The 24,990-nt window shown below is 39.0% G+C and overlaps 1 protein-coding gene across 1 annotated transcript in view; it reads left to right on the top strand.

Moving 5' to 3' along the window:
- Positions 1-24,990, top strand: part of KMO (kynurenine 3-monooxygenase) — a 68,843-nt gene that overhangs the window by 31,873 nt on the left and 11,980 nt on the right. The window contains 7 exon segments of the mRNA XM_027564723.1: positions 3,201-3,249; positions 7,019-7,106; positions 8,993-9,158; positions 10,516-10,587; positions 12,540-12,661; positions 14,590-14,737; positions 20,240-20,297. Coding sequence (XP_027420524.1) covers positions 3,201-3,249; positions 7,019-7,106; positions 8,993-9,158; positions 10,516-10,587; positions 12,540-12,661; positions 14,590-14,737; positions 20,240-20,297 — 703 coding nt within the window.

The raw sequence follows: 24,990 nt of genomic DNA, 5'->3' as shown, positions 1-24,990 counted from the left end.
ATTCTTCATAAGGTAAGCTGCCGGGGTCCAGCCCCGGCTGATCCAGGGTATTCGAAGGGGAGACAGCTTCGGCGACTATTTAAATATTCATCAAAGATATAAAGAGTAATAGAATGAAGATAGCTCAGTAGGAAAATTCAGTGGAGAAAAGAGGCTGAGTAGCTTGGTTTACGCGGGAGACCAATAAAACTTCAAGACAAGAAGTTTGCACCACTTACGTAGGCCACAGGCGTCCTTCCATTCTCCCGAAGGAGAGGAGACACTGAGGCCTCCCCGGTAGGATCTTAGAAGCCCAGGCATAATTAATAAGCATGGCAGTTTCCGCGCTCCAGATGGAGACTGAGCCAGAGTGAGAAAGAGAGCGACATGGGGAGACCAGTATTTCGAGGAACTGATCCCCATTCTTTATTTTCCAGAGTCTTGTTTTTATACACTGAGATGTTATACAAAAGTCACGTGGGGATAGCAGTCCTGACTTTTATTAAAGTTAGGTGCTTCATACAAATGTATACAGAGGTCTTAGGGGTGTTACATCATCTTCTGGCCAGGGGGGCCTGCTGACAATTTATGACCCTCTCCTTGTGACAGTGGTCAGTCAACCAGAACACTTTTTTCTCCAAGGGTGATTATTCTTAAAACAGACGCCACCCAAATAAAGTTACATTCCTATAGGGTGAGGGTGTAGTGGGTTTTAGTTAAGGAAAGAATTTACTTAGCCTAAGGTCTAACGTGATTAATATCAAAGGTTAATACTTATTTCTTCTATATATTCATTAATGTGTGTAAGGGCAGGGGATGTGGAGACTTAGCAACAAACATTGGCTCAACAAATGAAAAACCCTTCACCAATACAATTTCTAATCAGCCCATTATACTTATACTAATAGTTTTCTAACTTTTCTAAGGAACCTGTTTTTAGAAGGTTTAAAGCATCTCATGCCTCTCACAGTTGGGAGGCTGTGAGCAATCACATGTGGCCAGACAAGCCTGTCAGGCAGGCCAGAGAACCTTCAGAGGAGTTTGTAGGTTAAAACACTCTGGTCATGCCCAGGAGTTTTTATTAACTGGAGCTCTAGGTTAACTCCTTCTCCAAAAGAGGTGGTGGGGGACAGCCCCCCATAAAGTCAGAGGTGTAGGGGAGAGCACAAAATAGTAAAGTAGGCAGGCTCTGGTTATGGGGGTAGATGCTCGGGAATTTCCAGGGGGACTCCTGAGGCTCAATCCCGCCTTTTCGTATGTCGAGCCTCCTTCCTCATGACCTTTGTCATGGGCGGAGTGCCTCACCTGGCCCCCAACAGTAAGCCTTTTAGAACATGTATTGGAGAAGTGAAGCTTGATGTTAGTGACTCTTAGTTATGATTATAATAGGAAACTGCCCAAAGATATGGAGCAGATTAGACCAGGACTCTCCCTGATCTTCTGCAGGACCAACATGTCTATCGGTTCCCAGATGATCAGCCCCAGTTTATCTCAACTAAGCCTGCTGCTAAGTCGCTTCAGTCGTGTCCGACTCTGTGTGACCCCATAGATGGCAGCCCACCAGGCTCCCCCGTCCCTGGGATTCTCCAGGCAAGAACACTGGAGTGGGTTGCCATTTCCTTCTCCAATGCATGAAAGTGAAAAGTGAAAGTGAAGTCGCTCAGTCATGTCCAACTCTTCGTGACCCCATGGACTGCAGCCCACCAGGTTCCTCCGTCCATGGGATTCTCCAGGCAAGAGTACTGGAGTGGGGTGCCATCGCCTTCTCCCAACTAAGCCTGATAGGAATCAACTGGCAAGGAAAGAATATTTTCCTTATGTTAATAAGACTTCATAATTTGAATGTTTCCTGGTATATTTAGAAGTATAACAAGTGTGGTTTCTGTTGAAATGCAAACATTAATAATGTAGAAGACTGGAAAACAGAACCACAAGGCAGAGAATTACGAAGTTCCTGTTAATTTTAATTTATGACAAAGACACAGGAAGCTCCTTCTCAGTCTACTGTTGCCACTTTAGCATGACCAAGTTATTTTTATACCAAGTATAGATTTAGCTGTTAATTTTATATGCCTATATTTGAATGGGATCAAGATGAATAAAAGACCATATTTGTGTTAAATGTTGTAATGTCCCATAATTTATGTGCTTTAAATTTTTAAAGCAATGGACTTGTCCTGAATTGCAAGACTGCATTATGACTTTCATGAGCCCTAAGTGAATAAGAGTAAGTGAAGTCGCTCAGTTGTGTCTGACTCTTTTCGACCCCATGAACTGTAGCCCACCAGGCTTCTCTGTCCATGGGGTTCTCCAGGCAAGAATACTGGAGTGGGTTGCCATTTCCTTCTCCAGAAGATCTTCCCAACCCAGGGATTGAACTTGGGTTTCCTGCATTGCAGGCAGATGCTTTAACCTCTGAGCTGCCAGGGAAGCAGATAGACACTTTTGCTTTGTGGGACCTATAAATCAATAAATATTAAAAATTAGACTATATGAGCACATTGATATAAAGATTACATTAAGCTTTAATATAATCCAGACTGGATTTATTCTTATCTTTTAAAGAATTAATATATATTCATATTCTTATATTTATTTTTTCTCATGATTTTGAAATAAACTAAAATTATTTTCATGAACCCCTAAAAGTATCATAGGCCCTATGCACTGTTTGACTGGGTCTCATGGAACAATCGGCCCTGTGAAGTCAGAAACAGCCAGTACATGTCCCATGTACTGGAGTCTACCTATTCCTAAAAACCCTCACCCTGCCACAACCACACCACACATTCACACAGGCTTTCAAATTGAAATGAAAATTTCAAAGTAGTTTCTTTGGGAAATGGTACATTTATTCTAGTAATGCTGTCATTTCTGAAGTTTTTTTACACACCTTGATTTGGAGACCTAAGATGAATATTTGAGATTTATGTTTGATAGTTAAAACTATCTTAATGAAACAATATTTTAGGTACCAAAAAAAGATTTGTTTTTATATAGTATCAAACTTGGAAAAAGCCTATGTTTAAACCTGAACCTTGTATTGCATGTATTTGATTAAAGTGTTTACAGAAAAAAAGGTTACTTAGTTAAATGGTTGTAAAGCTGAGCTTGCAACCTTCTGATAAATAATTAGTATTTTCTATTGCTAAGTGAATAACATAGAAGCATATTTGCCCATTCTCCAGAAACAAATAGTATATACTATATTTTTCTTGCAGTATATTCTTTCTATAAGCAGAGAAAATCTAAACAAGGATCTATTGATGGGTAAGTCTAATGCTTTATTCACCAGCCCTCATTTTCAGCAAAGCACATGAGACTAATCTCGTCATATGATTAATTGAAACTCATTTACCATTTCATCGTAGGGGTTATTAAGAGCAAGACTATGTACAATACAAAGTGTTTCTTTAAAAATACTGGTGGTACATCTTCCAGCATCTCTTTTTCATCTTGCTGCTGCTGCTGCTAAGTCACTTCAGTCGTGTCCGACTCTGTGCGACCCCATAGACGGCAGTCCACCAGGCTCCCCCATCCCTGGGATTCTCCAGGCAAGAACACTGGAGTGGGTTGCCATTTCCTTCTCCAATGCATCAAAGTGAAAAGTGAAAGTGAAGTCACTCAGTCGTGTCCGACTCTTAGCGACCCCATGGACTGCAGCCTACCAGGCTCCTCTGTCCATGGGATTTTCCAGGCAAGAGTACTGGAGTGGGGTGCCATTAGTAGTTCTACTATCTTGTAAATCAGTCAATCCCTCTCAACGCATTCCAGCAACCTCTGACTCTTGGAGAGCAGAGGTTCCTGTTATTTATCTGTGTTTCTCCACAGTTCCCTACCCAGGGTGAGTTTGTAACGTATCTGTTGAATTGAACTGAACTGAACTGGGAGGAGGAGTGAAGGGGAAGGTCACTCTAGTTGATTCACAAGGGCTCAGAAACAGGGTTTAGTATTCGTCTCAATTCCATTTCTTTACTTGTACGACTGACTTTTGGATGAGTAGATACATGGCTAGATTGCTTTATATATTCATGCTGATCTTAAGAAAAGAAACTACAAGACAGCTTTCAAAAATAATAGAAAATATCTTTGATGTGTTAAACACTATGTTAATAACTGCTTTATATTGCATCCATTTGTATAACCCTCCAAACAACTCTGTGAAGTAAGAATGATGTTTACCTCAGTTTTGTACATGATAAAGGAAGCTTAGAGAGGGCCACAGTGCAACAGGTTACACTGTTAATAAGTAGCAGAATCTGGATTGAACCTGAGTCTGTCTATTCCAAAGTCCATGCTTTTAACTATTACAGTCACTGCCTCCAGTAATATAAATGAAACACTGATAATAAGGAGCTAAAACATGGGGAAGATCCATCTGGCATACTCCCCCATTTTTCATTAGGTACACACTGCACAGCGTACAATTTCATAAATGGCATAAATATGTTAATCAAAAGAATGCTGAACCTCTTGACTTCTAAACCGTTTGGCATATAAAGTTCTTTTACACAGCTCTTATTCCTATACATGGCATCAGATTGTGAGCCACCTATTCCACTGATAAATGCTCATTCCTTCTGATAGCACAGCTCCCCTCTGAAAGTACTGTAACTAAATCATTATCCTGCATCAGCTTTTCATGTAGGGTTGTTTCATGGTTTACTGTCCTGTGGGATGTTAATAACTGTTAAGTAAAACAAACATAAAAAGGATATGTGGTCAGGTAAATTTGATAAACTTAAAACCTGCATTGGACTTCCCAGGTGGCCCTAGAGGTAAAGAACTCATCTGTCAATGCAGGAGACATAAGAAATATGGATTCAATCCCTGGGTCAGGAGGATGCCCTGGAGGAGGGCTTGGCAACCCACTGCAGTATTCTTGCCTGGAGAATCCCATGGACAGAGGAGCCTCATGGGCTACATTGGGGCCCAACAAGTTGAACACAACTGCAGTGACTTAGCACACACACAAGCAAACCCTGCATCAAATTAGTTTTAAAAGTTCTAGGACTTCCCTGGTGACCCAGTGGCTACGACTCCATGCTCCCAATGCAGGGGGCCCAGGTTAAATCCCTTGTCAGGAAACTAGATCCCACCTGCCACAACTAAGAAATCCCACATGCTGCAATGAAGAGCTAGTGCCGCCAAATAAATACATAAATAACTATTAAAAGTCTTTTCTTACAGTACTTTCAGGGCCTTTATTATACTAGTCTGCAGTGTGGATTTTCCAGGGCAATGCTGTCTAAGATGTGACCACAAATGCCAGCCATATGCATAATTTAAAACCTTATATTAATCACAATAGAAAACCTACAAAGAAATTGACAAAATTAATTTTAATAGTATATTTAACCTAATATATCCAAAATATTATTATTTCAATATGTAACCTATGTGAGAATGCTGCTGCTGCTACTGCTAAGTCGCTTCAGTCATGTCCGACTCTGTGGACTCTGCAGCCCACTAGGCTCCCCCATCCCTGGGATTCTCCAGGCAAGAACACTGGAGTGGGTTGCCATTTCCTTCTCCAATGTATGAAAGTGAAAAGTGAAAGTGAAGTCGCTCAGTCGTTTCCGACTCCTAGTGACCCCATGGACTGTAGCCCACCAGGCTCCTCCGTCCATGGGATTTTCCAGGCAAGAGAACTGGGGTGCCATTGCCTTCTCCATGTAAAAATGCTACTCATGAGACATTTTACTCCTTTTTTTTTTTAAACTAAGTTGTGAAAACCCAGTGGTTGCATCCCATCTCCATTCAGAACATCCATATTTTAGGCATTCAAGAGCCACATGTATCTGGGGACCAAGACGGCATAGTCAGAGGGTCAGAGTGTGAGCATTTCTGTAATGACTGTGACCACAGAACAGTTATTTCAGTTATCATAGGACTAGTGTCCCATGGAAAATTCTTTGAGCTGCATTTCTCTACATTTAATTTGAAAAAAAAATTACAAAAAGCTTGATTCCACAAACACATATTGTGTTTGTCAAAGATACCCATAGTGGTTTGAGTAAACTCTGATTTCTCCAAGTTATTTGTCAAAAGATTTCTTAAACATCGATAAGTCTTTGGCATATCTCGAATTTCAATATTCTAAAGCTTCCAATCCTGTGTTCAAGAATCTTAAAGTCTGCAAACCCCAAATCAAACTTAAGCAAAGTAGAACAACAACAACAACAAATACAAAACCTGAGATGAAAAGGAGAGATGGGTACAGATAGAAATATTGAATTCAAAGTCAGACTTCTGGCTTATTTTTCCTAAATTCTTTACTTTGTGTGATCTTAGTCATCTCACTTTTCCCTCCAGAAGCTCAGTTACTTCATTTATGAAATGAAGAGTTTTAAAATAAACTCTCTCTGAGGTCTACACCAGCTCTAACATCTACATTCAGATTTGTGGCTTTAAGAACAATAAATAGCCCCTAATTATAGATCTCCTGCTCATGAGAAAAACTAATAGTTAAGAAAATTAAATTCACTATAGATTTTTTAGCAGGCCAAAAAAGCACTAAAATAATTTGATTCTATTTATTAAGAAGTTTCCAGTCTTCTTACTCACTTTCCCCTATTTGATACAAAAAGATCTATATTTATATATCAATGATCTATATTTATAACAAACTGAGTCAGAAGTCTAGAGGACTTGCTAAAAAGAGATACAAAGTCAGACATAGTATGAAAAAAGAAGTTTGACTGAATATTTCCAATCACAAATTAAGCCTTAATTTGGGAGTAACTTTAAAATATGTGATGATTGCTTCTTTCCTAGGGTGCCAACAATTACAGTGATGCAAGAATATACATAGTTAGTTTTTTTTTGAGATGGAGACAGTTGATTTTTATTTATCTCTTTTACTACCAGATTATCCTTAGAACATTTGCCAAACAGTTGTCAAATCACATTTTAACTAATTGATGTTTACATTGTTAAGTATCTCTATCACACCAGTCTCAGAAAATGATTAATTCAATTTAAGTGAAATAAGAATTGGAATTTCATTTCCATTAGTTTTCTCTCTTTGTTTCTTCAGCTGTTGAGAAATACTCCAATGCAAAAGTGCACTTTGGCCACAGGCTGGTGAAATGTAATCCCGAGAAAGGAGTGATCACAGTGCTTGGGTAAGAACCGGTCAGCCCTTTGACTTCACAGGTGAAGGGTTGAAGTGGAGAACTGTGCCTGTAAACTTTGCTCTTGACTTTTTTGAAAGAGTTAAATGATTACTAACAGGGTATTTCAAGTAGTTTCTACAGTCAAGTAACTTTATGTTGATCACTAGCCCCAGTATTCTTCCTGATTCTTCCGCTCATTCATCTTCTTAACAGTATTCTAGACTGGTAACCATACTCTGCTTCTAACACTCTCCTAACTTGAAACAGATAACTCTCCACTGCTCTGCTTCTCCTCTCCTCTTTCTGAATACTATTTGTCTGCCTCCGCTTGGCTGAGCCCATTTCCTCTCAAGTTCCAAGACTCATATCCCACTTGGGGGAAATATCTTGGATTCACAGTTTGTTCAACAACTACTTATAAATTCACATTTCTATTTGTAATAATAACCCTTATTTCAATCTTAATATTAATTTTCCTTTAAGCACCTTTGCAAATACTTCTTGCCATAATCTCAAATGTATCTAAAATTTCAAACATCTATTAGTCCTCCTCCTAACTTCCCTGGTTTGTTGTTGTTGCTGTCTAGATGCTCAGTCATGTCCAACTCTTTGTGACCCTGTGAACCGTAGACCACAGGCTCCTCTGTCCATGGGATTCTCTAGGCAAGAATAGTGGAGTGGGCTGCCGTTTCCTTCCCTAGGGGCTCTTTCCCACCCAGGGATCAAACCTGTGTCTCCTGCATTGGCAGGCAGATTCTTTACTACTGAGTCACCTGGGAAGCTGACTTACCTAGTACTTTTAACCAAATAATTAAAATCATTCTTGACATACCCCGTTCCTTATTTTCTCCCATTTGATCTGAAAACATTTCCCAGTGTCTCGTACTTCCTGTCTGCCTTAGAGCCTATGTCGTCCTTCTTCCTGAGCACCACAATCCTTGGGATCTCCCCCCCACACGTAGGCTACTAAGGTCACTTTGTCTCCATTTCCTCTCCCTTCTGCACTGTGGCTCCTCTGCAACGTTTCTACTCCTAAGTAAGTTGTGTTAAAGTACTACTCTTCATACACCACCTGCCCAATGGAAATATATTGTTTTCTCCCAGCTGCCATAATAATGTATTTAAACCGTGCATCTTAACATTCAAAATCCTCTTCTCCTCCCTCTCCAATTGTATTCTTTTCTTAAATTCCTCTTCTGATCTCCTCTAAGACAAACATGCTGCTCCTAGAGGATCTTCGTCACGTCCCTGTGGTTGTTCATACACTTTCTCCATTTGAAGGACTTTTCCTTCTTTTCAAGGTTCTCTTCCTTCATGCAGGGAACTCAGCTTTAAGTCAGGCTTCTGTGGCCTAGCATGTCTTTAGGAATCAGTATGATTGTGTGTTGGAGAAGACAATGGCACCCCACCCCAGTACTCTTGCCTGGAAAATCCCATGGATGGAGGAGCCTGGTGGGCTGCAGTCCATGGAGTCACTGAGGGTCGGAAATGACTGAGCGACTTCACTTTCACTTTTCACTTTCATGCATTGGAGAAGGAAATGGCAGCCCACTCTAGTGTTCTTGCCTGGAGAATCCCAGGGACGGGGGAGCCTGGTGAGCTGCCACCTCTGGGGTCGCACAGAGTCGGACATGACTGAAGAGACTTAGCAGCAGCAACAGCAGCAGCAGCAGCATGACTGTGTGTTACCCTCATTCTCATAAGCAAACCCCATGACTGGGACAAGTGTTATCTTCATTTTATAGCTATCGACTCAAAGCTCTAAATCAGATATGTAAAAGTGAGTAGTGGCCCCATTATTAAGTCACTACTTTTATACCCAATAGAGGTACTTCATCACTTTCACCACTAGACTTTTTTTTTTTTTTTTTTTGATGGTTTATTTTATTTTTCAGACAGGACAAAGTTCCCAAAGATGTCACCTGTGACCTCATTGTAGGATGTGATGGAGCCTTTTCCACTGTTAGAACTTACCTCATGAAGAAACCCCGCTTTGATTACAGTCAGCAATACATTCCTCATGGGTACATGGAGCTGAATATTCCACCTAAGAATGGGGATGTAAGTCCTCTCCCTTTCTTTTCTCCTTCCTACGACTCTCCCCCTCCCCTGCCCTATAATAGAGAGAAGTGTATTCTAGTGCAGTTGTGCTCATCAGCATGTCTTGATCCATTTTAAGGTTTGTCAAAGTACTATGTATTCAATAACTCATAATAAATTGGATGTAGAGGTATCCTTTTAATAATATCATTCTCACTCCCTTACCTTTCCATATGTTTTCTTGAATAGGGAAGAAAGGAAAGGAATTACAACTACTTTTTTCTATTATATCTTGGGAAAAAATTAAAAAAAAAAAAAACAGGTTGGGAATCAACTTTGTGTACTGACAGTCCAGAGTTCTTATACTCATGATTAAATTAAAAAAGGTATTAAATAAAGTGAACAGGGAGTTGTTGTAAAGAGACATGCATTGCATGTTTTTTATTTCCTGGAGTCCATGTTAAACCATATGTGGCCAGAGGCAAATATGTAGTATGTGTATTGCATGTTGAGGAAAATTAAAATACCAACAGAAGCAATGAGGATCTTGGCTTATAAGTAATAAAAGGTACAAAGCATTAGTTAAATACTTGATTTGCATGTAAAACATACATTTTAAGGTACTGATTTAACCTATCCTAGTTGAAATTCAAACGTCTAGTCTGTTTGGGCTGCTAAGTCACTTCAGTCGTGTCCGACTCTGTGCGACCCCATAGACGGCAGCCCACCAGGCTCCCCCGCCCCTGGGATTCTCCAGGCAAGAACACTGGAGTGGGCTGCCATTTCCTTCTCCAATGCATGAAAGTGAAAAGTGAAAGTTAAGTTACTCAGTTGTGTCCGACTCCCAGCGACCCCATGGACTGCAGCCCAACAGGCTCCTCCGTTCATGGGATTTTCCAGGCAAGAGTACTGGAGTGGGATGCCATTGCCCTCTCCGCTGTTTGGGATAGCAGTATTATATACCACTTATGGGCTTCCCAGGTGACTCAGTGGTAAAGAATCTGCCAATGCAGGAGATTTGGGTTTGATCCCTGGATGGGGAAGATCCTCTGGAGGAGGAAATGTCAACCCACTCCAGTATCCTTGCCAAGACAATTCTATGGACAGAGGAGCCTACAGTCTATGAGGTTGCAAAGAGTCTGACATGACTGAATGATTAACACTTCTAATACCTGGGGAATTAAGTGGGAGTTCATCTTTAAGCTATTTTTTCACAGCAAGCAAACTGTCTTTGCTTAGACTTTATGTTTAGAAGGACTTGCGGTGATCTAAATTGCTGTGGGTACAAGTATAACATAAACAGAGTCGGTGTGCCTTATTTGTTAATGCAGATGAGCTGCATTAATACACTAATTATATGTATATTTTTCCCCTGCAGTATGCCATGGAACCTAATTATCTACATATTTGGCCTAGAGATACCTTTATGATGATTGCACTTCCTAACATGGTAGTGTAAAATTTTTTTATTAACTCTCATTTTGCCTATATGATTAATGGTTTTCATTACTTACTTTTATACACTATATACATGTACGTAGTCAACTTCATCATTGTCTAGTCTGTTTAATGATTATATATGAAACTTTGGGGATATTGAAGAAAAACCTGAAGAAATACAAGTTATTTACTTTGGAAAGGATATTTAACATATACAAATGACTAATGGGGGTTTGTGTGTGGTGGTACCTGACTGCCACCTCTCCCAAGACAGTGCAGGAAGAAACTGCCCCCAAATAAAGCCAAAGATATTTAGGTTATATATTATGAAGTACTTTTCATCCTTTAAGGTCTGCAGGACATTTGAATATTCATTATCAAAAAGGAGCATGGCTGTTGTTTCATTAGACCTTAGAGACTTTTTTGCTATCAGTCCTGGGTGTTTATTGGAAGGACTGATGTTGAAGCTGAAACTCCAATACTTTGGCCACCTGATGCGAAGAGCTGACTCGTTGGAAAAGACCCTGATGCTGGGAAAGATTGAAGGCAGAAGGAGATGGGGACGACAGAGGATGAGATGGTTGGATGGCATCACCGACTCAATGGACATGAGTTTGGGTGGACTCTGGGAATTGGTGACGGATAGGGAGGCCTGGCATGCTGCAGTTCATAGGGTCGCAAAGAGTGACTGAACTGAACGGAATACGTACATATATAGTTATTATTATCTCTATATGGAGATTCCCATGTGGCTCAGTGATGAAGAATCCAACTCAGTGCAAGAGATGTGAATTCAATCCCCGGGTCCAGAAGATCCCCTGGGGAAGGAAATGGCAATCCACTTCAGTATTCTTGCCCAGGAAATCTCATGGACAGAGGAACCCGGCGGGCTATAGTCCATGGTATCACTAAAGAGTTGGACGTGACTTAGTGACTAAACAACAACAATCTCTATATATAATATAGACACATATATCTATTTATATTTTTCTGGTTGGTCTTTTATTTACCTTTGCTTTTTCTTTCTCTTGTCAAGAATCCTGGGGTCCAAGGCCCTAATGTCATAGTGTTTTAAATGGAATAACAGTAAAGAAAAAAAAAAGAGGAGAATTCAAATCCAATGCACCTATTAATAGTATAAGGAGTGCAGTGTTTGCTTGGTGAAAATATCTGGAGTTTACAGTATCAGATCAGATCAGATCAGATCAGTCGTTCAGTCATGTCCGACTCTTTGCGACCCCATGAATCGAAGCATGCCAGGCCTCCCTGTCCAATATCAACTCCCAGAGTTCACTGAGACTCATGCCCATCGAGTCAGTGATGCCATCCAGCCATCTCATCCTCTGTCTTCCCCTTCTCCTCTTGCCCTCAATCCCTCCCAGCATCAGAGTCTTTTCCAATGAGTCAACTCTTTGCATGAGGTGGCCAAAGTACTGGAGTTTCAGCTTTAGCATCATTCCCTCCAAAGAAATCCCAGGGCTGATCTCCTTCAGAATGGACTGGTTGGATCTCCTTGCAGTCCAAGGGACTCTCAAGAGTCTTCTCCAACACCACAGTTCAAAAGCATCAATTCTTTGGTGCTCAGCCTTCTTCACAGTCCAACTCTCACAGCCATACATGACCACAGGAAAAACCATAGCCTTGACTAGACGAACCTTTGTTGGCAAAGTAATGTCTCTGTTTTTGAATATGCTATCTAGGTTGGTCATAACTTTCCTTACAGTATAGAAAGTTTCCTAATAACCAAGAAGCAGGAGTGTACCTGGGGACCCCTGACTGAGCTTTTCCTGGGAAGTGAGGGAAGGCAGTGAGGGAAGAAATGAGGGTGCTTTTCCTGTCTGCTTGGACACTCCTCCCAAAGTCCCCTGAGCCACAGCAAGCTCTCTGAGACTGAGGATCTGTCTTAGGGCCAGCATTGACTGACTCCCAATCTCTCACACACTGTTCCTCTTCTCATCACAGAACAAATCTTTCACGTGTACTTTGTTCATGCCTTTTGAAGAGTTTGAAAAACTGCTAACCAGTAGTGATGTGCTGGACTTCTTCCAGAAATACTTTCCGGATTCCATCCCTCTAATTGGAAAGTAAGTTTCAAGATGTCCAATTGTGCCTTTTGACCCCTTGTTTGAGGTATTCAAAATTCAGATAAAGGCTAATGCACCTTATTTCAGCTTTTGTTAAGAATGATCTGTAATGCAGTGACCTGGACAGGAAACCTGCATGTGTGCTAAGTCACTTCCATCATATCCGACTCCGAGACCCCATAGACCATATCCCGCCAGGCTCCTCTGTCCACAGGGTTTTTCCAGGCAAGAAATTGCCATGCCCTCCTTCAGGGGATCTTCCTGATCATGCAGTGACCTGGATGGGAAACCTAGATTACAGCAAAAGTCCAAGAGGATCTTGTGCTGCAAACAGGAATTCTGAAAAAATCCCAGGCTGGGCCGGTATCTCTGGGAAAGACAAGCCACCATTGTCCCTGGGTCTTTTATGTTCCCTCTGCAGGTGCTCAGGCCCCACAGGTCTCGGTGTGCCACAGAGTTCGGCTGTGCTTCCTCCTGCTGGTGGGAACACAAATCTATATGATGGCACCCTCAAGTCCACCAGCTGCTAGCTATATTAGCTTTCCTACGTCTCATACCCTTCACAGTAAAATGCTGATGATAGTTGTACCTGCCCCAAAGGGTTGTTGTGCAGAGTAAAGGGAATAATGCCTATAAACCATTCAGCACAGGGCCAGGCATGTGTAAAGTTTTTCCAAACTGATAGCTAATTGTACCAGCTGTCTGGCTTATGAGTCTTAGCTCCTCTGGCCCATTTCAACATCACCACATGGACAGCATTTGGTCTCATTCAGTGCCTCTCTCCCCTGTCCCTCTGTCCTAGAACCTAACTCCCATTCCACCTTCAGTGACTTCTTCATGAAGGCAGCACAATGCTGCAGAAAGAGCGAGGTTTTAACACTACTCTTGTCCCTGACTTCCTTGGGTCTCAGATTTTTCATCACTAAAATAGACATCAGGATGCCTTACTTTTAGGGCAATTTTGAAAATTAAATGAGTTAATTATGTAAAAGGGATAGCCCACTGCCAAGTCATAGCAGATCTTTTTTAAAATTGTCAGTTCTCATCCTTTCCTGCATATCAATTCAAATGCTATGTTGGTTTCTCCTTCTCTGGCATTGAATGGAAATCTCTCATGCCAAAATTTAGCCCTTAGATACTTTTGGAACTTGTTCTGTGGCTATTTCTTGCCTCTCTCACTAGATGTAATATCATCTAGTGTATGTACACAGGATTCCCAGATGGCTCAGTGGTAAAGAATCCACCTACCAGTGCAGGAGATGCCAGAGACATAGGTTCAGTCACTGGGTTGGGAAGATCCCATGGAGGAGGAAATGGCAACCCGCTCCAGTATTATTGCCTGGAAAATTCCACAGACAGAAGAGTCTGGCAGGCTACAGTCCATAGAGTCACGAAGAGTCAGACATGACTGAGCAAGTACACATGATAAATGTTCATAGTACTTCTCCACCTATGGCGCCCACAAAACCTTTGTAGATACTTGAGCAATACTAGCTTGATTCCAGTTGTTCATTTCCAGATACACATGGACTCACTTAACTTAATTTTGGTTTGTTGAGTGTTAATAACATGCACAACTGCATCTCAATTTTTTCCAAGGAAACCTGAAATATACCAACATAGCTGAAAATTGTGTGATTTATGTGCTAGATAATGAAATTTTCCTGACATATAACACAGGCATATTTAAAATTATCCAAATTCAGCTACTCTTGTTCTTTTTGGATATGATTAACATTGTTTCAAATTAAGAATGTAATTAGAACAATGGAATTTGGAACAATGGAAACTTCAGCTGTTTTCTTCCTGGCATTCTCATGTATTTTTCAATGAAATATTATGTTGACAAAGCCAATAAATCTGAAAGAACTATGCAGTATTTAATACCCAGCTTAACATTTTTACATTTTGATTGTTTTCTTCTGAAGGCAAGCCCTGGTACAAGATTTCTTTCTGTTGCCCGCCCAGTCTATGATATCCGTTAAATGCTCTTCTTTTCACTTTAAATCACATTGTTTGTTGATGGGAGATGCTGCCCATGCCATCGTGCCCTTTTTTGGGCAAGGAATGAATGCGGTAAGTTCTTTTTCAGTAGGTAAGTCCCTCAAACTTTTCTGGGCCCATCTCAATTAAAAAAGCTTAAAAAAAAGAGAAAAGGTTAAAACTATCCCCACATAATCTCTGAGAAAACAATCAATTCAACAACCCCACCAGCTATTTAACTAGATTGATCTCTATGTATAGTCAATTCTTGGCTTACTTGATCCAGACACTTAATGTATAAAAAAGCATAAAGCATAACATAGTTTTCTGTTCAGTTAGAAAATGTATTGATAACTTAAAATTTAGGAACTTGACTGTCAGAAATTCAAGGCTTAATTTTTTAAAGTATTTATTTCTTTGGCTGTGCCAGGTCTTAGTTGTGAAATGCAAATTCTTAGTCACGGCGTGTGAGATCTAGTTCCCTGACCAGGGATTGAACCCAAGCCCCCTGTGTTGGGAGCACGCAGTCTTAGCCACTGGACCATCAGGGAAGTCTCCAAGACGTCATTTTTAAAGTATATTTTTTCTTGAGATTATAATGTTAGTATCAACAAAGAAAAATATCCCAGGGACATCCCTGATGGTCCAGTGGTTAAGACTCCACCTAATGCAGGGGGCGTGGGCTTGACCCCTGATCCAAGAACTAAAGTCCCACAAGCCATGGGGTGCAGCCAAAAATTAAAAAAAGAAGAAAGAAAAATATCCCAAATTATCTTTTCTTTCCCCCTCTGTTTTTTCATTCCACAGGAAAGGAAAACACAATTAATAGAGTTAAATAGAATGATAAAACAGACTAGACATTGAATATTACTGCTTCCATGGAAATTTTACCATTCTGGCCAGAACAATATATCAGGAAAGGAATACTGTTCAAATAGTGAATGTTAATTTAAGGAATTCTAAAATAATTGTCTAGACAAACAATTATTTTATGTGCATGTGTGTTTGATTACTAATATTATAGTTTTATAACCATAGTCTTATTGTTTTGGTTTAGGAATATAGTCCAAGAATAAATAATGTGTGAGTATAATCAATTATATTTTCATCTAATTAGTGGTAAATATTTTGTTTTACAAAACATAATGGGAGGTGGGATCAAGTTAGTAGAGCAGGAGGACCCTGAGCTTACTTCCTCCCTTCCTGCCTTCTCCCAAGGAGAAGTCCTGGCTGCACATGAATCTGGCTTTAGGCCCTCTGAAACGAGTCCTGTCTCTCACCAAGGGGGTGGTTGCCACCACAGCCTAAGGAAAAGTGTGGCCCATGCTCACTTCAGATATGCTCTCCCACCAAAGCCACTAGGCCCATGCAGACTGAATAGGACATCACAGAACATACCTTCAAGACCAGGACAGGTAAATTTCACATAATTTCATAGAGATGGTGAAAGTTGGAGAAGACTCTTGAGAGTCCCTGGGACATCAAGGAGATCCAACCAGTCAATTCTAAAGAAAATCAACCCTGAATATTCATTGGAAGGACTGATGCTGAAGTTGAAGTTCCAATACTTTGGCCACCTGATGCGAAGAACTGACTCATTGGAAAAGACCCTGATTCTTGGACAGATTGAGAGCAGGAGGAGAAGTGGGTGACAGAGGATGAGATGATTGGATAGCATCATCAACTCAATGGACATGAGTCTGAGCAAACTCCGGGAGATAGTGAAGGACAAGGATGCCTGGTGTGCTACAGTCCATGGGGTCACAAAGAGTGAGATGTGACTGAACAACAACAAGAGAAAATTAAACAAAATTGTAGGAAACCATCAACAAATGGAAGATGCAACCTACTGAATGGGAGACCTTAATCAAATCCAAAAAGAACAAAATTAGCTGCATTTGAATAACTTGGTCTTTGCAAATGTAATGTCTGATAAGGGGTTGATATCCAAAAATATATTAAACTCATATAACTCAATGTCAAGGAAACAAACAACCGGATCTCAAAAATGGGCAGAAGAACTGAATAGGAATTTTTCCGGAGAAGACATACAGATAGCCAACAGGCATATGAAAAAATGTTCAACATCACTGTTCACTGCTGCTACTGCTAAGTCGCATCAGTCGTGTCCGACTCTGTGCGACCCCAGAGACGGCAGCCCACCAGGCTCCCCCATCCCTGGGATTCTCCAGGCAAGAGCACTGGAGTGGGTTGCTATTTCCTTCTCCAATGCGTGAAAGTGAAAAGTGAAAGTGAAGTTGCCCAGTCGTGTCCGACTCTTCAGGACCCCATGGACTGCAGCCCACCAGGCTCCTCTGTCCATGGGTCCAGGCAAAAGTACTGGAGTGGGTTGCCATTCACTGTTCATTAGGGAAATGCAAATCAAAACCACCATGAGATATCACCTCATATTTGCTAGAATGGCTATCATTAAAAAGACAATGACAAACGTGTGTCAAGGATATAGAAGAGAGGAATTCTAGTACCCTGTTTGTGGGAATGTAAATTGTTGCAACTTCTATGGCAAGCAGTATGGAGGTTCCTCAAAAATTAAAACCTGAACTACCACATGATCCAGTAATTCCACTCATGGTATATATCCAAAGAAAATGAAAATGCTGCTTCAAAAAGGTATATGCACCCCATGTTCATAGCAGCATTATTTACAGTAGCCAAGATGTGGAAACAACCTAAGTGTCCATTAAAAAATGAATGGATAAAAAGTAGTGGTATGTATATACAATACAGTATTATTCAACCATAAGAAAGAATGAAATTTTGCCATTTGTAGCAACATGGATGAACCTGTATAGTATAACGGTTAGTGAAATAAGTCAGACAAAGAAAGACAAATTCTGTTTGTTTTCATTTATATGGGGAATCTAAAATATAAAGCAAATAAATGAATATAACAAAACAGAAACAGACTCACAGATACAGAGAACAAACTAGTGGTTACCAGTGGGTAGAAGGGGAGGGGGAGAGGCAAGAAAGAAAAAGGGGATTATGAGGTACAAACTGTAATAATATACAGTACATAGTATATAGCCTATATTTTGTAACTTTGTATGGAGTATAATCTATAAAAATATCAAATCACTAAGTTGTATATCTGAAACAAATAAAATATTGTAAGTCAGCTATACTCCAATTTTTTTTTTAACTAAAAAACACATCAATTTTAGCAGTGGATACATGTGTGGACTCTGGCATTAGAGCTCCTTTGTTCAAAGCCTGCCTTCATGATTTATTAGAATATATTTTCACACAACTAATTTTACTCCTTATTTGTAAAATTCAGATTTTTATTTTTAATACTTTTTGCTTTATTATTTCTTTTTTTTTAAACGTTTTTTTGGGGAGGTGGGATCCCCAAAATAAATTTATGTTTATTTTATCCACATAAAATAATTGTTTGTCTAGACAATAATTGCTTTACAATGCTGTGGTAGTCAGTACAAATCAGCCATAATTACATATACATCCCTTTCTTCTTGAGCCTCCCTCCCCCCAAAATTCAGATTTTAATAAGACCTATCTCATAGGAATTCTCCAGGAATAAATGAATTAATTAAAGAATTTAAGACTATTATCTCATCACTATATGATATCTCTTATCTCTATATTCCTATAGCATTAACAGCCTATATAATTGACAAATTTATTTGCCTCTGGTATAATATTGATATATGTAATTGATATAGAAATATTTTATTTTTTAACCTTTACATATTTATATATGATCTTAAAACCATAGTTTAATTTCCTAGAATACAGGAAACATAGCTTTCTATTTTATTCTCCCTACTGCATTTAGCAGAGTATCTTACTAATTTTGTGGATTTGTTGATTAGAAATTTGCTTTAATTTTGACTTATGGGAAATGAGTTCATATGAGAGTTCTATGCTGTCATTAAATTGCTCTAAATGTGAATCTTAAATGCCTAAATAGTTTAAATATTATTCTAATGCTCATGGTAGAACAATATAATTATTTTTGCTTCTTTAAGAAGCAACAGAATTGTCAAAATTACAAGTTAATCTAAAATTTTGATATTCTAAATTTATATCTATATCTACATATACTACCACACACTTGCACTCATCTCACATGCTAGAAAAGTAATGCTCAAAATCCTCCAAGCCAGGCTACAACCGTATGTGAACCATGAACTTCCCGCTGGATTTAGAAAAGGCAGAGGAACCAGAGATCAAATTGCCAACATCCATTGGATCATTGAAAAAGCAAGAGAGTTCCAGAAAAACATCTACTTGTGCTTTATTGACTATGCCAAAGCCTTTGACTGTGTGGATCACAATAGTGGAAAATTCTTAAAGAGATGGGAATACCAGACCACCTGACCTGCCTCTTGAGAAATTTGTATGCAGGTCAGGAAGCAACAGTTAGAACTGGATATGAAACAACATGGTTGCAAATCAAGAAAGGAGTACGTCAAGGCTGTATGTTGTCACCCTGCTTATTTAACTTATATGCAGAGTACATCATGAGAAACACAGGGCTGGAAGAAGCACAAGCTGGAATCAAGATTGCTGGGAGAAATATCAATAACCTCAGATATGCAGATGACATCACATTTATGGCAGAAAGCAAAGAAGAAGTAAAGAGCCTCTTGATGAAAGTGAAAGAGGAGAGTGAAAAGTTGGCTTAAAACTCAACATTCAGAAAATGAAGATCATGGCATCCAGTCCCATCACTTCATGGCAAATAGATGGGGAAACAGTGGAAACAGTGAGAGACTTTATTTTTTTTTGGACTCCAAAATCACTGCAGATAGTGACTGCAGCCATGATTTTAAAGACACCTGCTCCTTGGAAGAAGAGCTATGACCAACCTAGACAGCTTTTTAAAAAGCAGAGACATTACTTTACCAACAAAGATCTGTCTAGTCAAAGCTATGGTTTTTCCAGTAGTCACATATGGATGTGAGAGTAGGACTATAAAGAAAACTGAGCACCGAAGAATTGATGCTTTTGAACTGTGGTGTTGGAGAAGACTCTTGAGAGTCCCTTGGACAGCAAGGAGATCCAACCAGTCCATCCTAAAGGAAATCAGTCCTGAATATTCATTGGAAGGACTGATGCTGAAGCTGAAGTTCCAATACTTTGGCCACCTGAGGCAAAGAACTGACTCATTGGAAAAGACCCTGATGCTGAGAAAGATTGAAGGCAGGAGGAGAAGGGGATGACAGAGGATGAGTTGGCTGGATGGCATCACCAGCTCAATGGACGTGAATTTGAGTAAACTCTGAGTGTTGAAGAGGGACGGGGAGACCTGGCGTGCTGCAGTCCACGGGGTCACAAAGAGTCGGACACGACTGAGAGACTGAAATGAATTGAATTGAACTGAATTGATAGATATAAATGAATAAACTGGGCAAAGACAAAACCATCAAACATGCTGTTAATGGCATTTTTAATCAGAATTCAATACCAAGTGTGACTATTCAGCTGTTACGTACTGGTTTAGGGTACAAATATCCTGTGAGTTATACCACCAATGAAAAGTCTATTCAAAATAGCTAAACAAAGTATTTATTATTTTAGTTCATTTTTCCCCATTTTTTCTTGTTTTAGGGCTTTGAAGACTGCTTGGTATTTGATGAATTAATGGATAAATTCAATAATGATTTTAGTAAGTAAAATTTCTCCGTGGGACATGGATTAGTCTTGCTGATTAATTGTACACCTGTTTCTGATCCTGGAAGATTTCAAATCATGAATTAGATTTCCTAATCAGAATTATAATTTTTTCTTTTAACACTCTATGCCACTGTTGTTACTCATTGCAGACAAGAAACACCCAAAGAGGAAAATACAGTTTAAGTTTTTACATGGAGGTCTATACCAAGAAAAAAATTTCTGTGTACCAAAGTTTGGTGAAGGTGTACTCCTTTCTGGGCTTCCCTGATGGCTCGGATGGCAAAAAAATCCACCTGCAATGCAGGAGACCCTGGTTTGATCCGTGGGTCAGTAAGATCCTGGAGAAGGGAATGGCTGCCCACTCCAGTATTCTTGCCTGGAGAACTCCATGGACAGAGGAGCCTGGCGAGGCTACAGTCCATGGGGTCAGACACAACTGAAGCTACTTAGCATGCACACATACCCCTTTATCTCCCACTCAGTCTAGTTAACACCCATGACGATATCCCCTACAGCTTGCCCTCAGACCACCTTTGGAAGCTCCAGCATTTTCTTGTTTTTTGCTTTGTCAAAGTCTGCATATAGTAGTTCCATTTACCTTTTGATTAAAATGAATTCCACAAATAATTTTACAAGTATTGAAGTTTTTAATTTTTATATATAACTCTGAAAATAAGTTAAATGTACATAATTTTCATCTGTAAAAGAAATTGAAAACAATAGAACTGGATAACTTTTACTGCTTCTCAGCTCCACATGCTCTCAAAGGCCACCTCTGAAATTAAACCTGTGGCAGATGAGAGACTACTTAGAGAACCAGTTTTGAATCTACACCCAGATTCCAGCCTTTTTTCTTTTAATTTCTTTTTTTATTAGAGGATCATTGCTTTACAGAATTCTGCTGTTTTCTGTCAAACCTCAACATGAATCAGCCATAGGTATACATATATTTCCTCCCTTTTGAACCTCCCTCTCATCTCCCACTCCATCCCACCCCTCTAGATTGATACAGAGTCCTGTTTGAGTTTCCTGAGCCATACAGCAAATTCCCGTTGGCTGTCTATTTTATATACGGTAGTGTAAGTTTCTATGTTACTCTTTCCATACATCTCACCCTCTCCTTCCCTCTTCCCATGTCCATAAGTCTATTCTCTGTGTCTGTTTCTCCACTGCTGCCCTGTTAATAAATTCTTCAGTACCATTTTTCTAGATTATGTATATATGTTAGAATATATTTATTTCTCTTTCTGACTCACTTCACTCTGTATAATAGGTTCTAGGTTCATCCACCTCATCAAAACTGACTCAAATGTATTCCTTTTTATGGCTGAGTAATACCCCATTGTGTATATGTACCACAACTTCTTGATCCATTCATCTGTCGATGGACATCTAGGTTGTTCCATGTTCTGGCTATTGTAAATAGTGCTGTAATGAACAATGGGATACATGTGTCTTTTCCAATTTTGGTTTCCTCAGGATATATGTCTAGGAGTGGATCATATGGTGGTTTTATCCTAATTTTAAAAGGAATCTCCATACCGTCTTCCATAGTGGCTGTATCAATTTACATTCCCACCAACAGTGCAAAAGCATTCCCTTTTCTCCACACCCTCTCCAGCATTTATTGTTTGTAGACTTTTTGATGATGGTCATTCTGACTGGAGTGAGGTGATATCGCATTATAGTTTTGATTTGCATTTCTCTAATAGTAAGCGATGTTGAGCATCTTTTCATCTGTTTGTTAACCATCTATATGTCTTCTTTGGAAGAATGTCTGTTTAAGTCTTTCTCCCACTTTTTGATTGGGTTGTTTGTTTTTCTGGTATTGAGTTGTATGAGCTGCTTGTGTATTTTGGGAATTAATCCTTTGTCAGTTGTTTCATTTGCTATTATTTTCTCCCATTCAGAGGGTTGTCTTTTCACCTTGCTTGTGGTTTCCTTTACTTTGCAAAAGCCTTTAAGTTTAATCAGGTCCCACTTGTTTACTTTTGTTTTTATTTCCGCTATTCTAGGACGTGGGTCATAGAGGATCTTGCTTTGATTTATGTCATTGAGTGTTCTGCCTATGTTTTCCTCTAAGAGTTTTATAGTTTCTGGTCTTACCTTTAGGTCTTTAATCCATTTTGAGTTTACCTTTGTGTATGGTGTTAGGAAGTGTTCTAATTTCATTCTTTCACATGTAGCTGTCCAGTTTTTCCCAGAACCATTTATTGAAGAGGCTGTCTTTGCCCCATTGTATATTCTTGCCTCCTCTGTCAAATATAAGGTACCCATAGGTGCATGGGTTTATTTCTTACCTTTCTATTTTGTTCCATTCGTCTATATTTCTGTTTTTGTGCCAGTACCATGCTGTCTTGATGATGGTAGCTTTGCAGTATAATCTGAAGTCAGGAAGGTTGAATCCTCCCAGGTCCATTCTTCTTTCTCAAGATTGCTTTGGCTACTTGGGGACTTTTGTGTTTCTATATGAATTGTGAAATTTTTTGTTCTAGTTCTGTGAAAAATGCCTTTGGTAATTTCATAGGGATCACATTGAACATGTAGATTGTATTTGGTAATATAGTCATTTTCACAATATTGATTCTTCCTAACAAGGAACATGGAATATCTGTCCATCTGTTTATCTTGTCTTTGATTTCTTTCATTAGTGTGTTTTAATTTTATGTGTACAGTTCTTTTGTCTCCTTAGATAAGTTTATTCCGAGATATTTAATTCTTCAAGTTGCAGTGGTGAATGGGGTTGATTCCTTAGTTTCTCTTTCTGATTTTTTGTTGTTAGTATATAGAAATGCAAATGATATCTGTGTATTGATTTTGTATCCTGCAACTTTGTTAAATTCACTGATTAGCTCTAGTAATTTTATGATACTATCTTTAGGGTTTTCTATGTACAGTATCATGTCATCTGCAAACAGTGAGAGCTTTGCTTCTTCTTTTCCAATCTGAATTCTTTTTATTTCTTTTTCTTCTCTGATGGCTGTAGCTAGGACTTCCAGAACTATGTTGAATAATAGCAGTGAAAGTGGACGCCCTTGTCTTGTTCCTGATCTTAGGGGGAATGCTTTCAGTTTTTCACCATTGAGAATAATTTTTGCTGTAGATTTATCATATATGGCCTTTACTGTGTTGAGGTGGATTCCTTCTATGCCCATTTTTTTGAGGAGTTTTAATCGGCAATGGGTGCTGAATTTTGTCAAAGTCTTTTTTCTGCATCTGTTGAGATTATCATATAGTTTTTATCTTTCAATTTGTTAACATGGTGTACCACATTGATTGATTTGCATATATTGAAGAATCCTTGCATCCCTGGAATAAACCCAACTTGATCATGGTGTATGAGCTTTTTGATGTTGCTAAATTCTGTTTGCTAAAAGTTTGCTGAGGATTTTTGTATCTATGTTCATCAGTGATATTGGCATGTAGTTTTCTTTTTGTGTGTTGTCTTTGTCTGGTTTTGATATTAGGGTGATGGTGGCCTCATGGAATGAGTTTGGAAGTGTTCCTCCCTCTGAAATTTTTTGAAAGAGTTTTAGAAGGATAGGCATTAGCTCTTCTCTAAATGTTTGATAGAATTCTCCTGTGCAGCCATCTTGTCCTGGGCTTTTGTTTTTTGGGAGATTTTTTTTTATCACAGCTTTCATTTCAGTGTTTGCAATTGAGTTTTTCATAGTTTCTATTTCTTCCTGGTTCAGTCGTGAAGATTGAACTTTTCTAAGAATCTGTCCATTTCTTCCAGGTTATCCATTTTATTGCCATATAGTTGTTCCTAATAGTCTCTTATAATCCTTTGTATTTCTGCATTGTCTGTTGTAACCTCTCCCTTTTCATTTCCAATTTTGTTGATTTGATTCTTCTCTCTTTTTTTCTTGATGAGTCTGGCTAAAGGTTTGGCAATTTTGTTTATCTTCTCAAAGAACCAGCTTTCAGTTTTATTAATTTTTACTGTTGTTTCTTTCATTTCTTTTTCATTTATTTCTGCTTGGATCTTCATGATTTCTTCTTCTAATGTTGTTTTTTTTTTTTTAATTCTTCTTTTCTAGTTGTTTTAGTGTAAAGTTAGGTTGTCTATTCAATGTTTTTCTTCTTTCTTGAGGTAGGCTCGTATTGCTATAAACTTCCCTCTTAGAACTGCTTTTGCTGCATCCCATAGGTTTTGAGTTGTCATGTTTTCATTGTCATTTGTTTCTAGAAATTTTTTTATTTCCCTTTTGATTTCTTAAGTAACCTGTTGGTTATTTAGAAACATGTTGTTTAATCTCTATGTGTTTGTTTCTTACAGTTTTTTTCTTGTAATTGATATCTCATCTCATAGCACTGTAATCAGAGAAGATGCTTGATACAACTTCAATTTTCTTAAATTTAGTGAGGTTTGATTTGTGACCCAAGATGTGGTCTATCCTGGAGAATGTTTCATGTGCACTTAAGAAGAAGGTATAGCCTTCTGCATTTGGATGGAATGTCCTAAAGATATCAATGAGATACAGCTCATCTAATGTATCATTTAAGACTTGTGTTTCCTTATTAATTTTCTGTTTGTTTGTTTGTTTGTTTGTTTGTTTGGTTTGTCCATTGGTGTGAGTGGGGTGTTAAAGTCTCCTGCTAATATTGTGTTACTATTAATTTCTCCTTTTATGTCTATTAGTGTTTGTCTTATGTATTGAGGTGCTCCTATGTTGGGTGCA

Source organism: Bos indicus x Bos taurus, chromosome 16 (assembly GCF_003369695.1).
Source record: "Bos indicus x Bos taurus breed Angus x Brahman F1 hybrid chromosome 16, Bos_hybrid_MaternalHap_v2.0, whole genome shotgun sequence".
NCBI lineage: Eukaryota > Metazoa > Chordata > Mammalia > Artiodactyla > Bovidae > Bos > Bos indicus x Bos taurus.
This window is presented reverse-complemented; position numbering and strand designations above follow the sequence as displayed.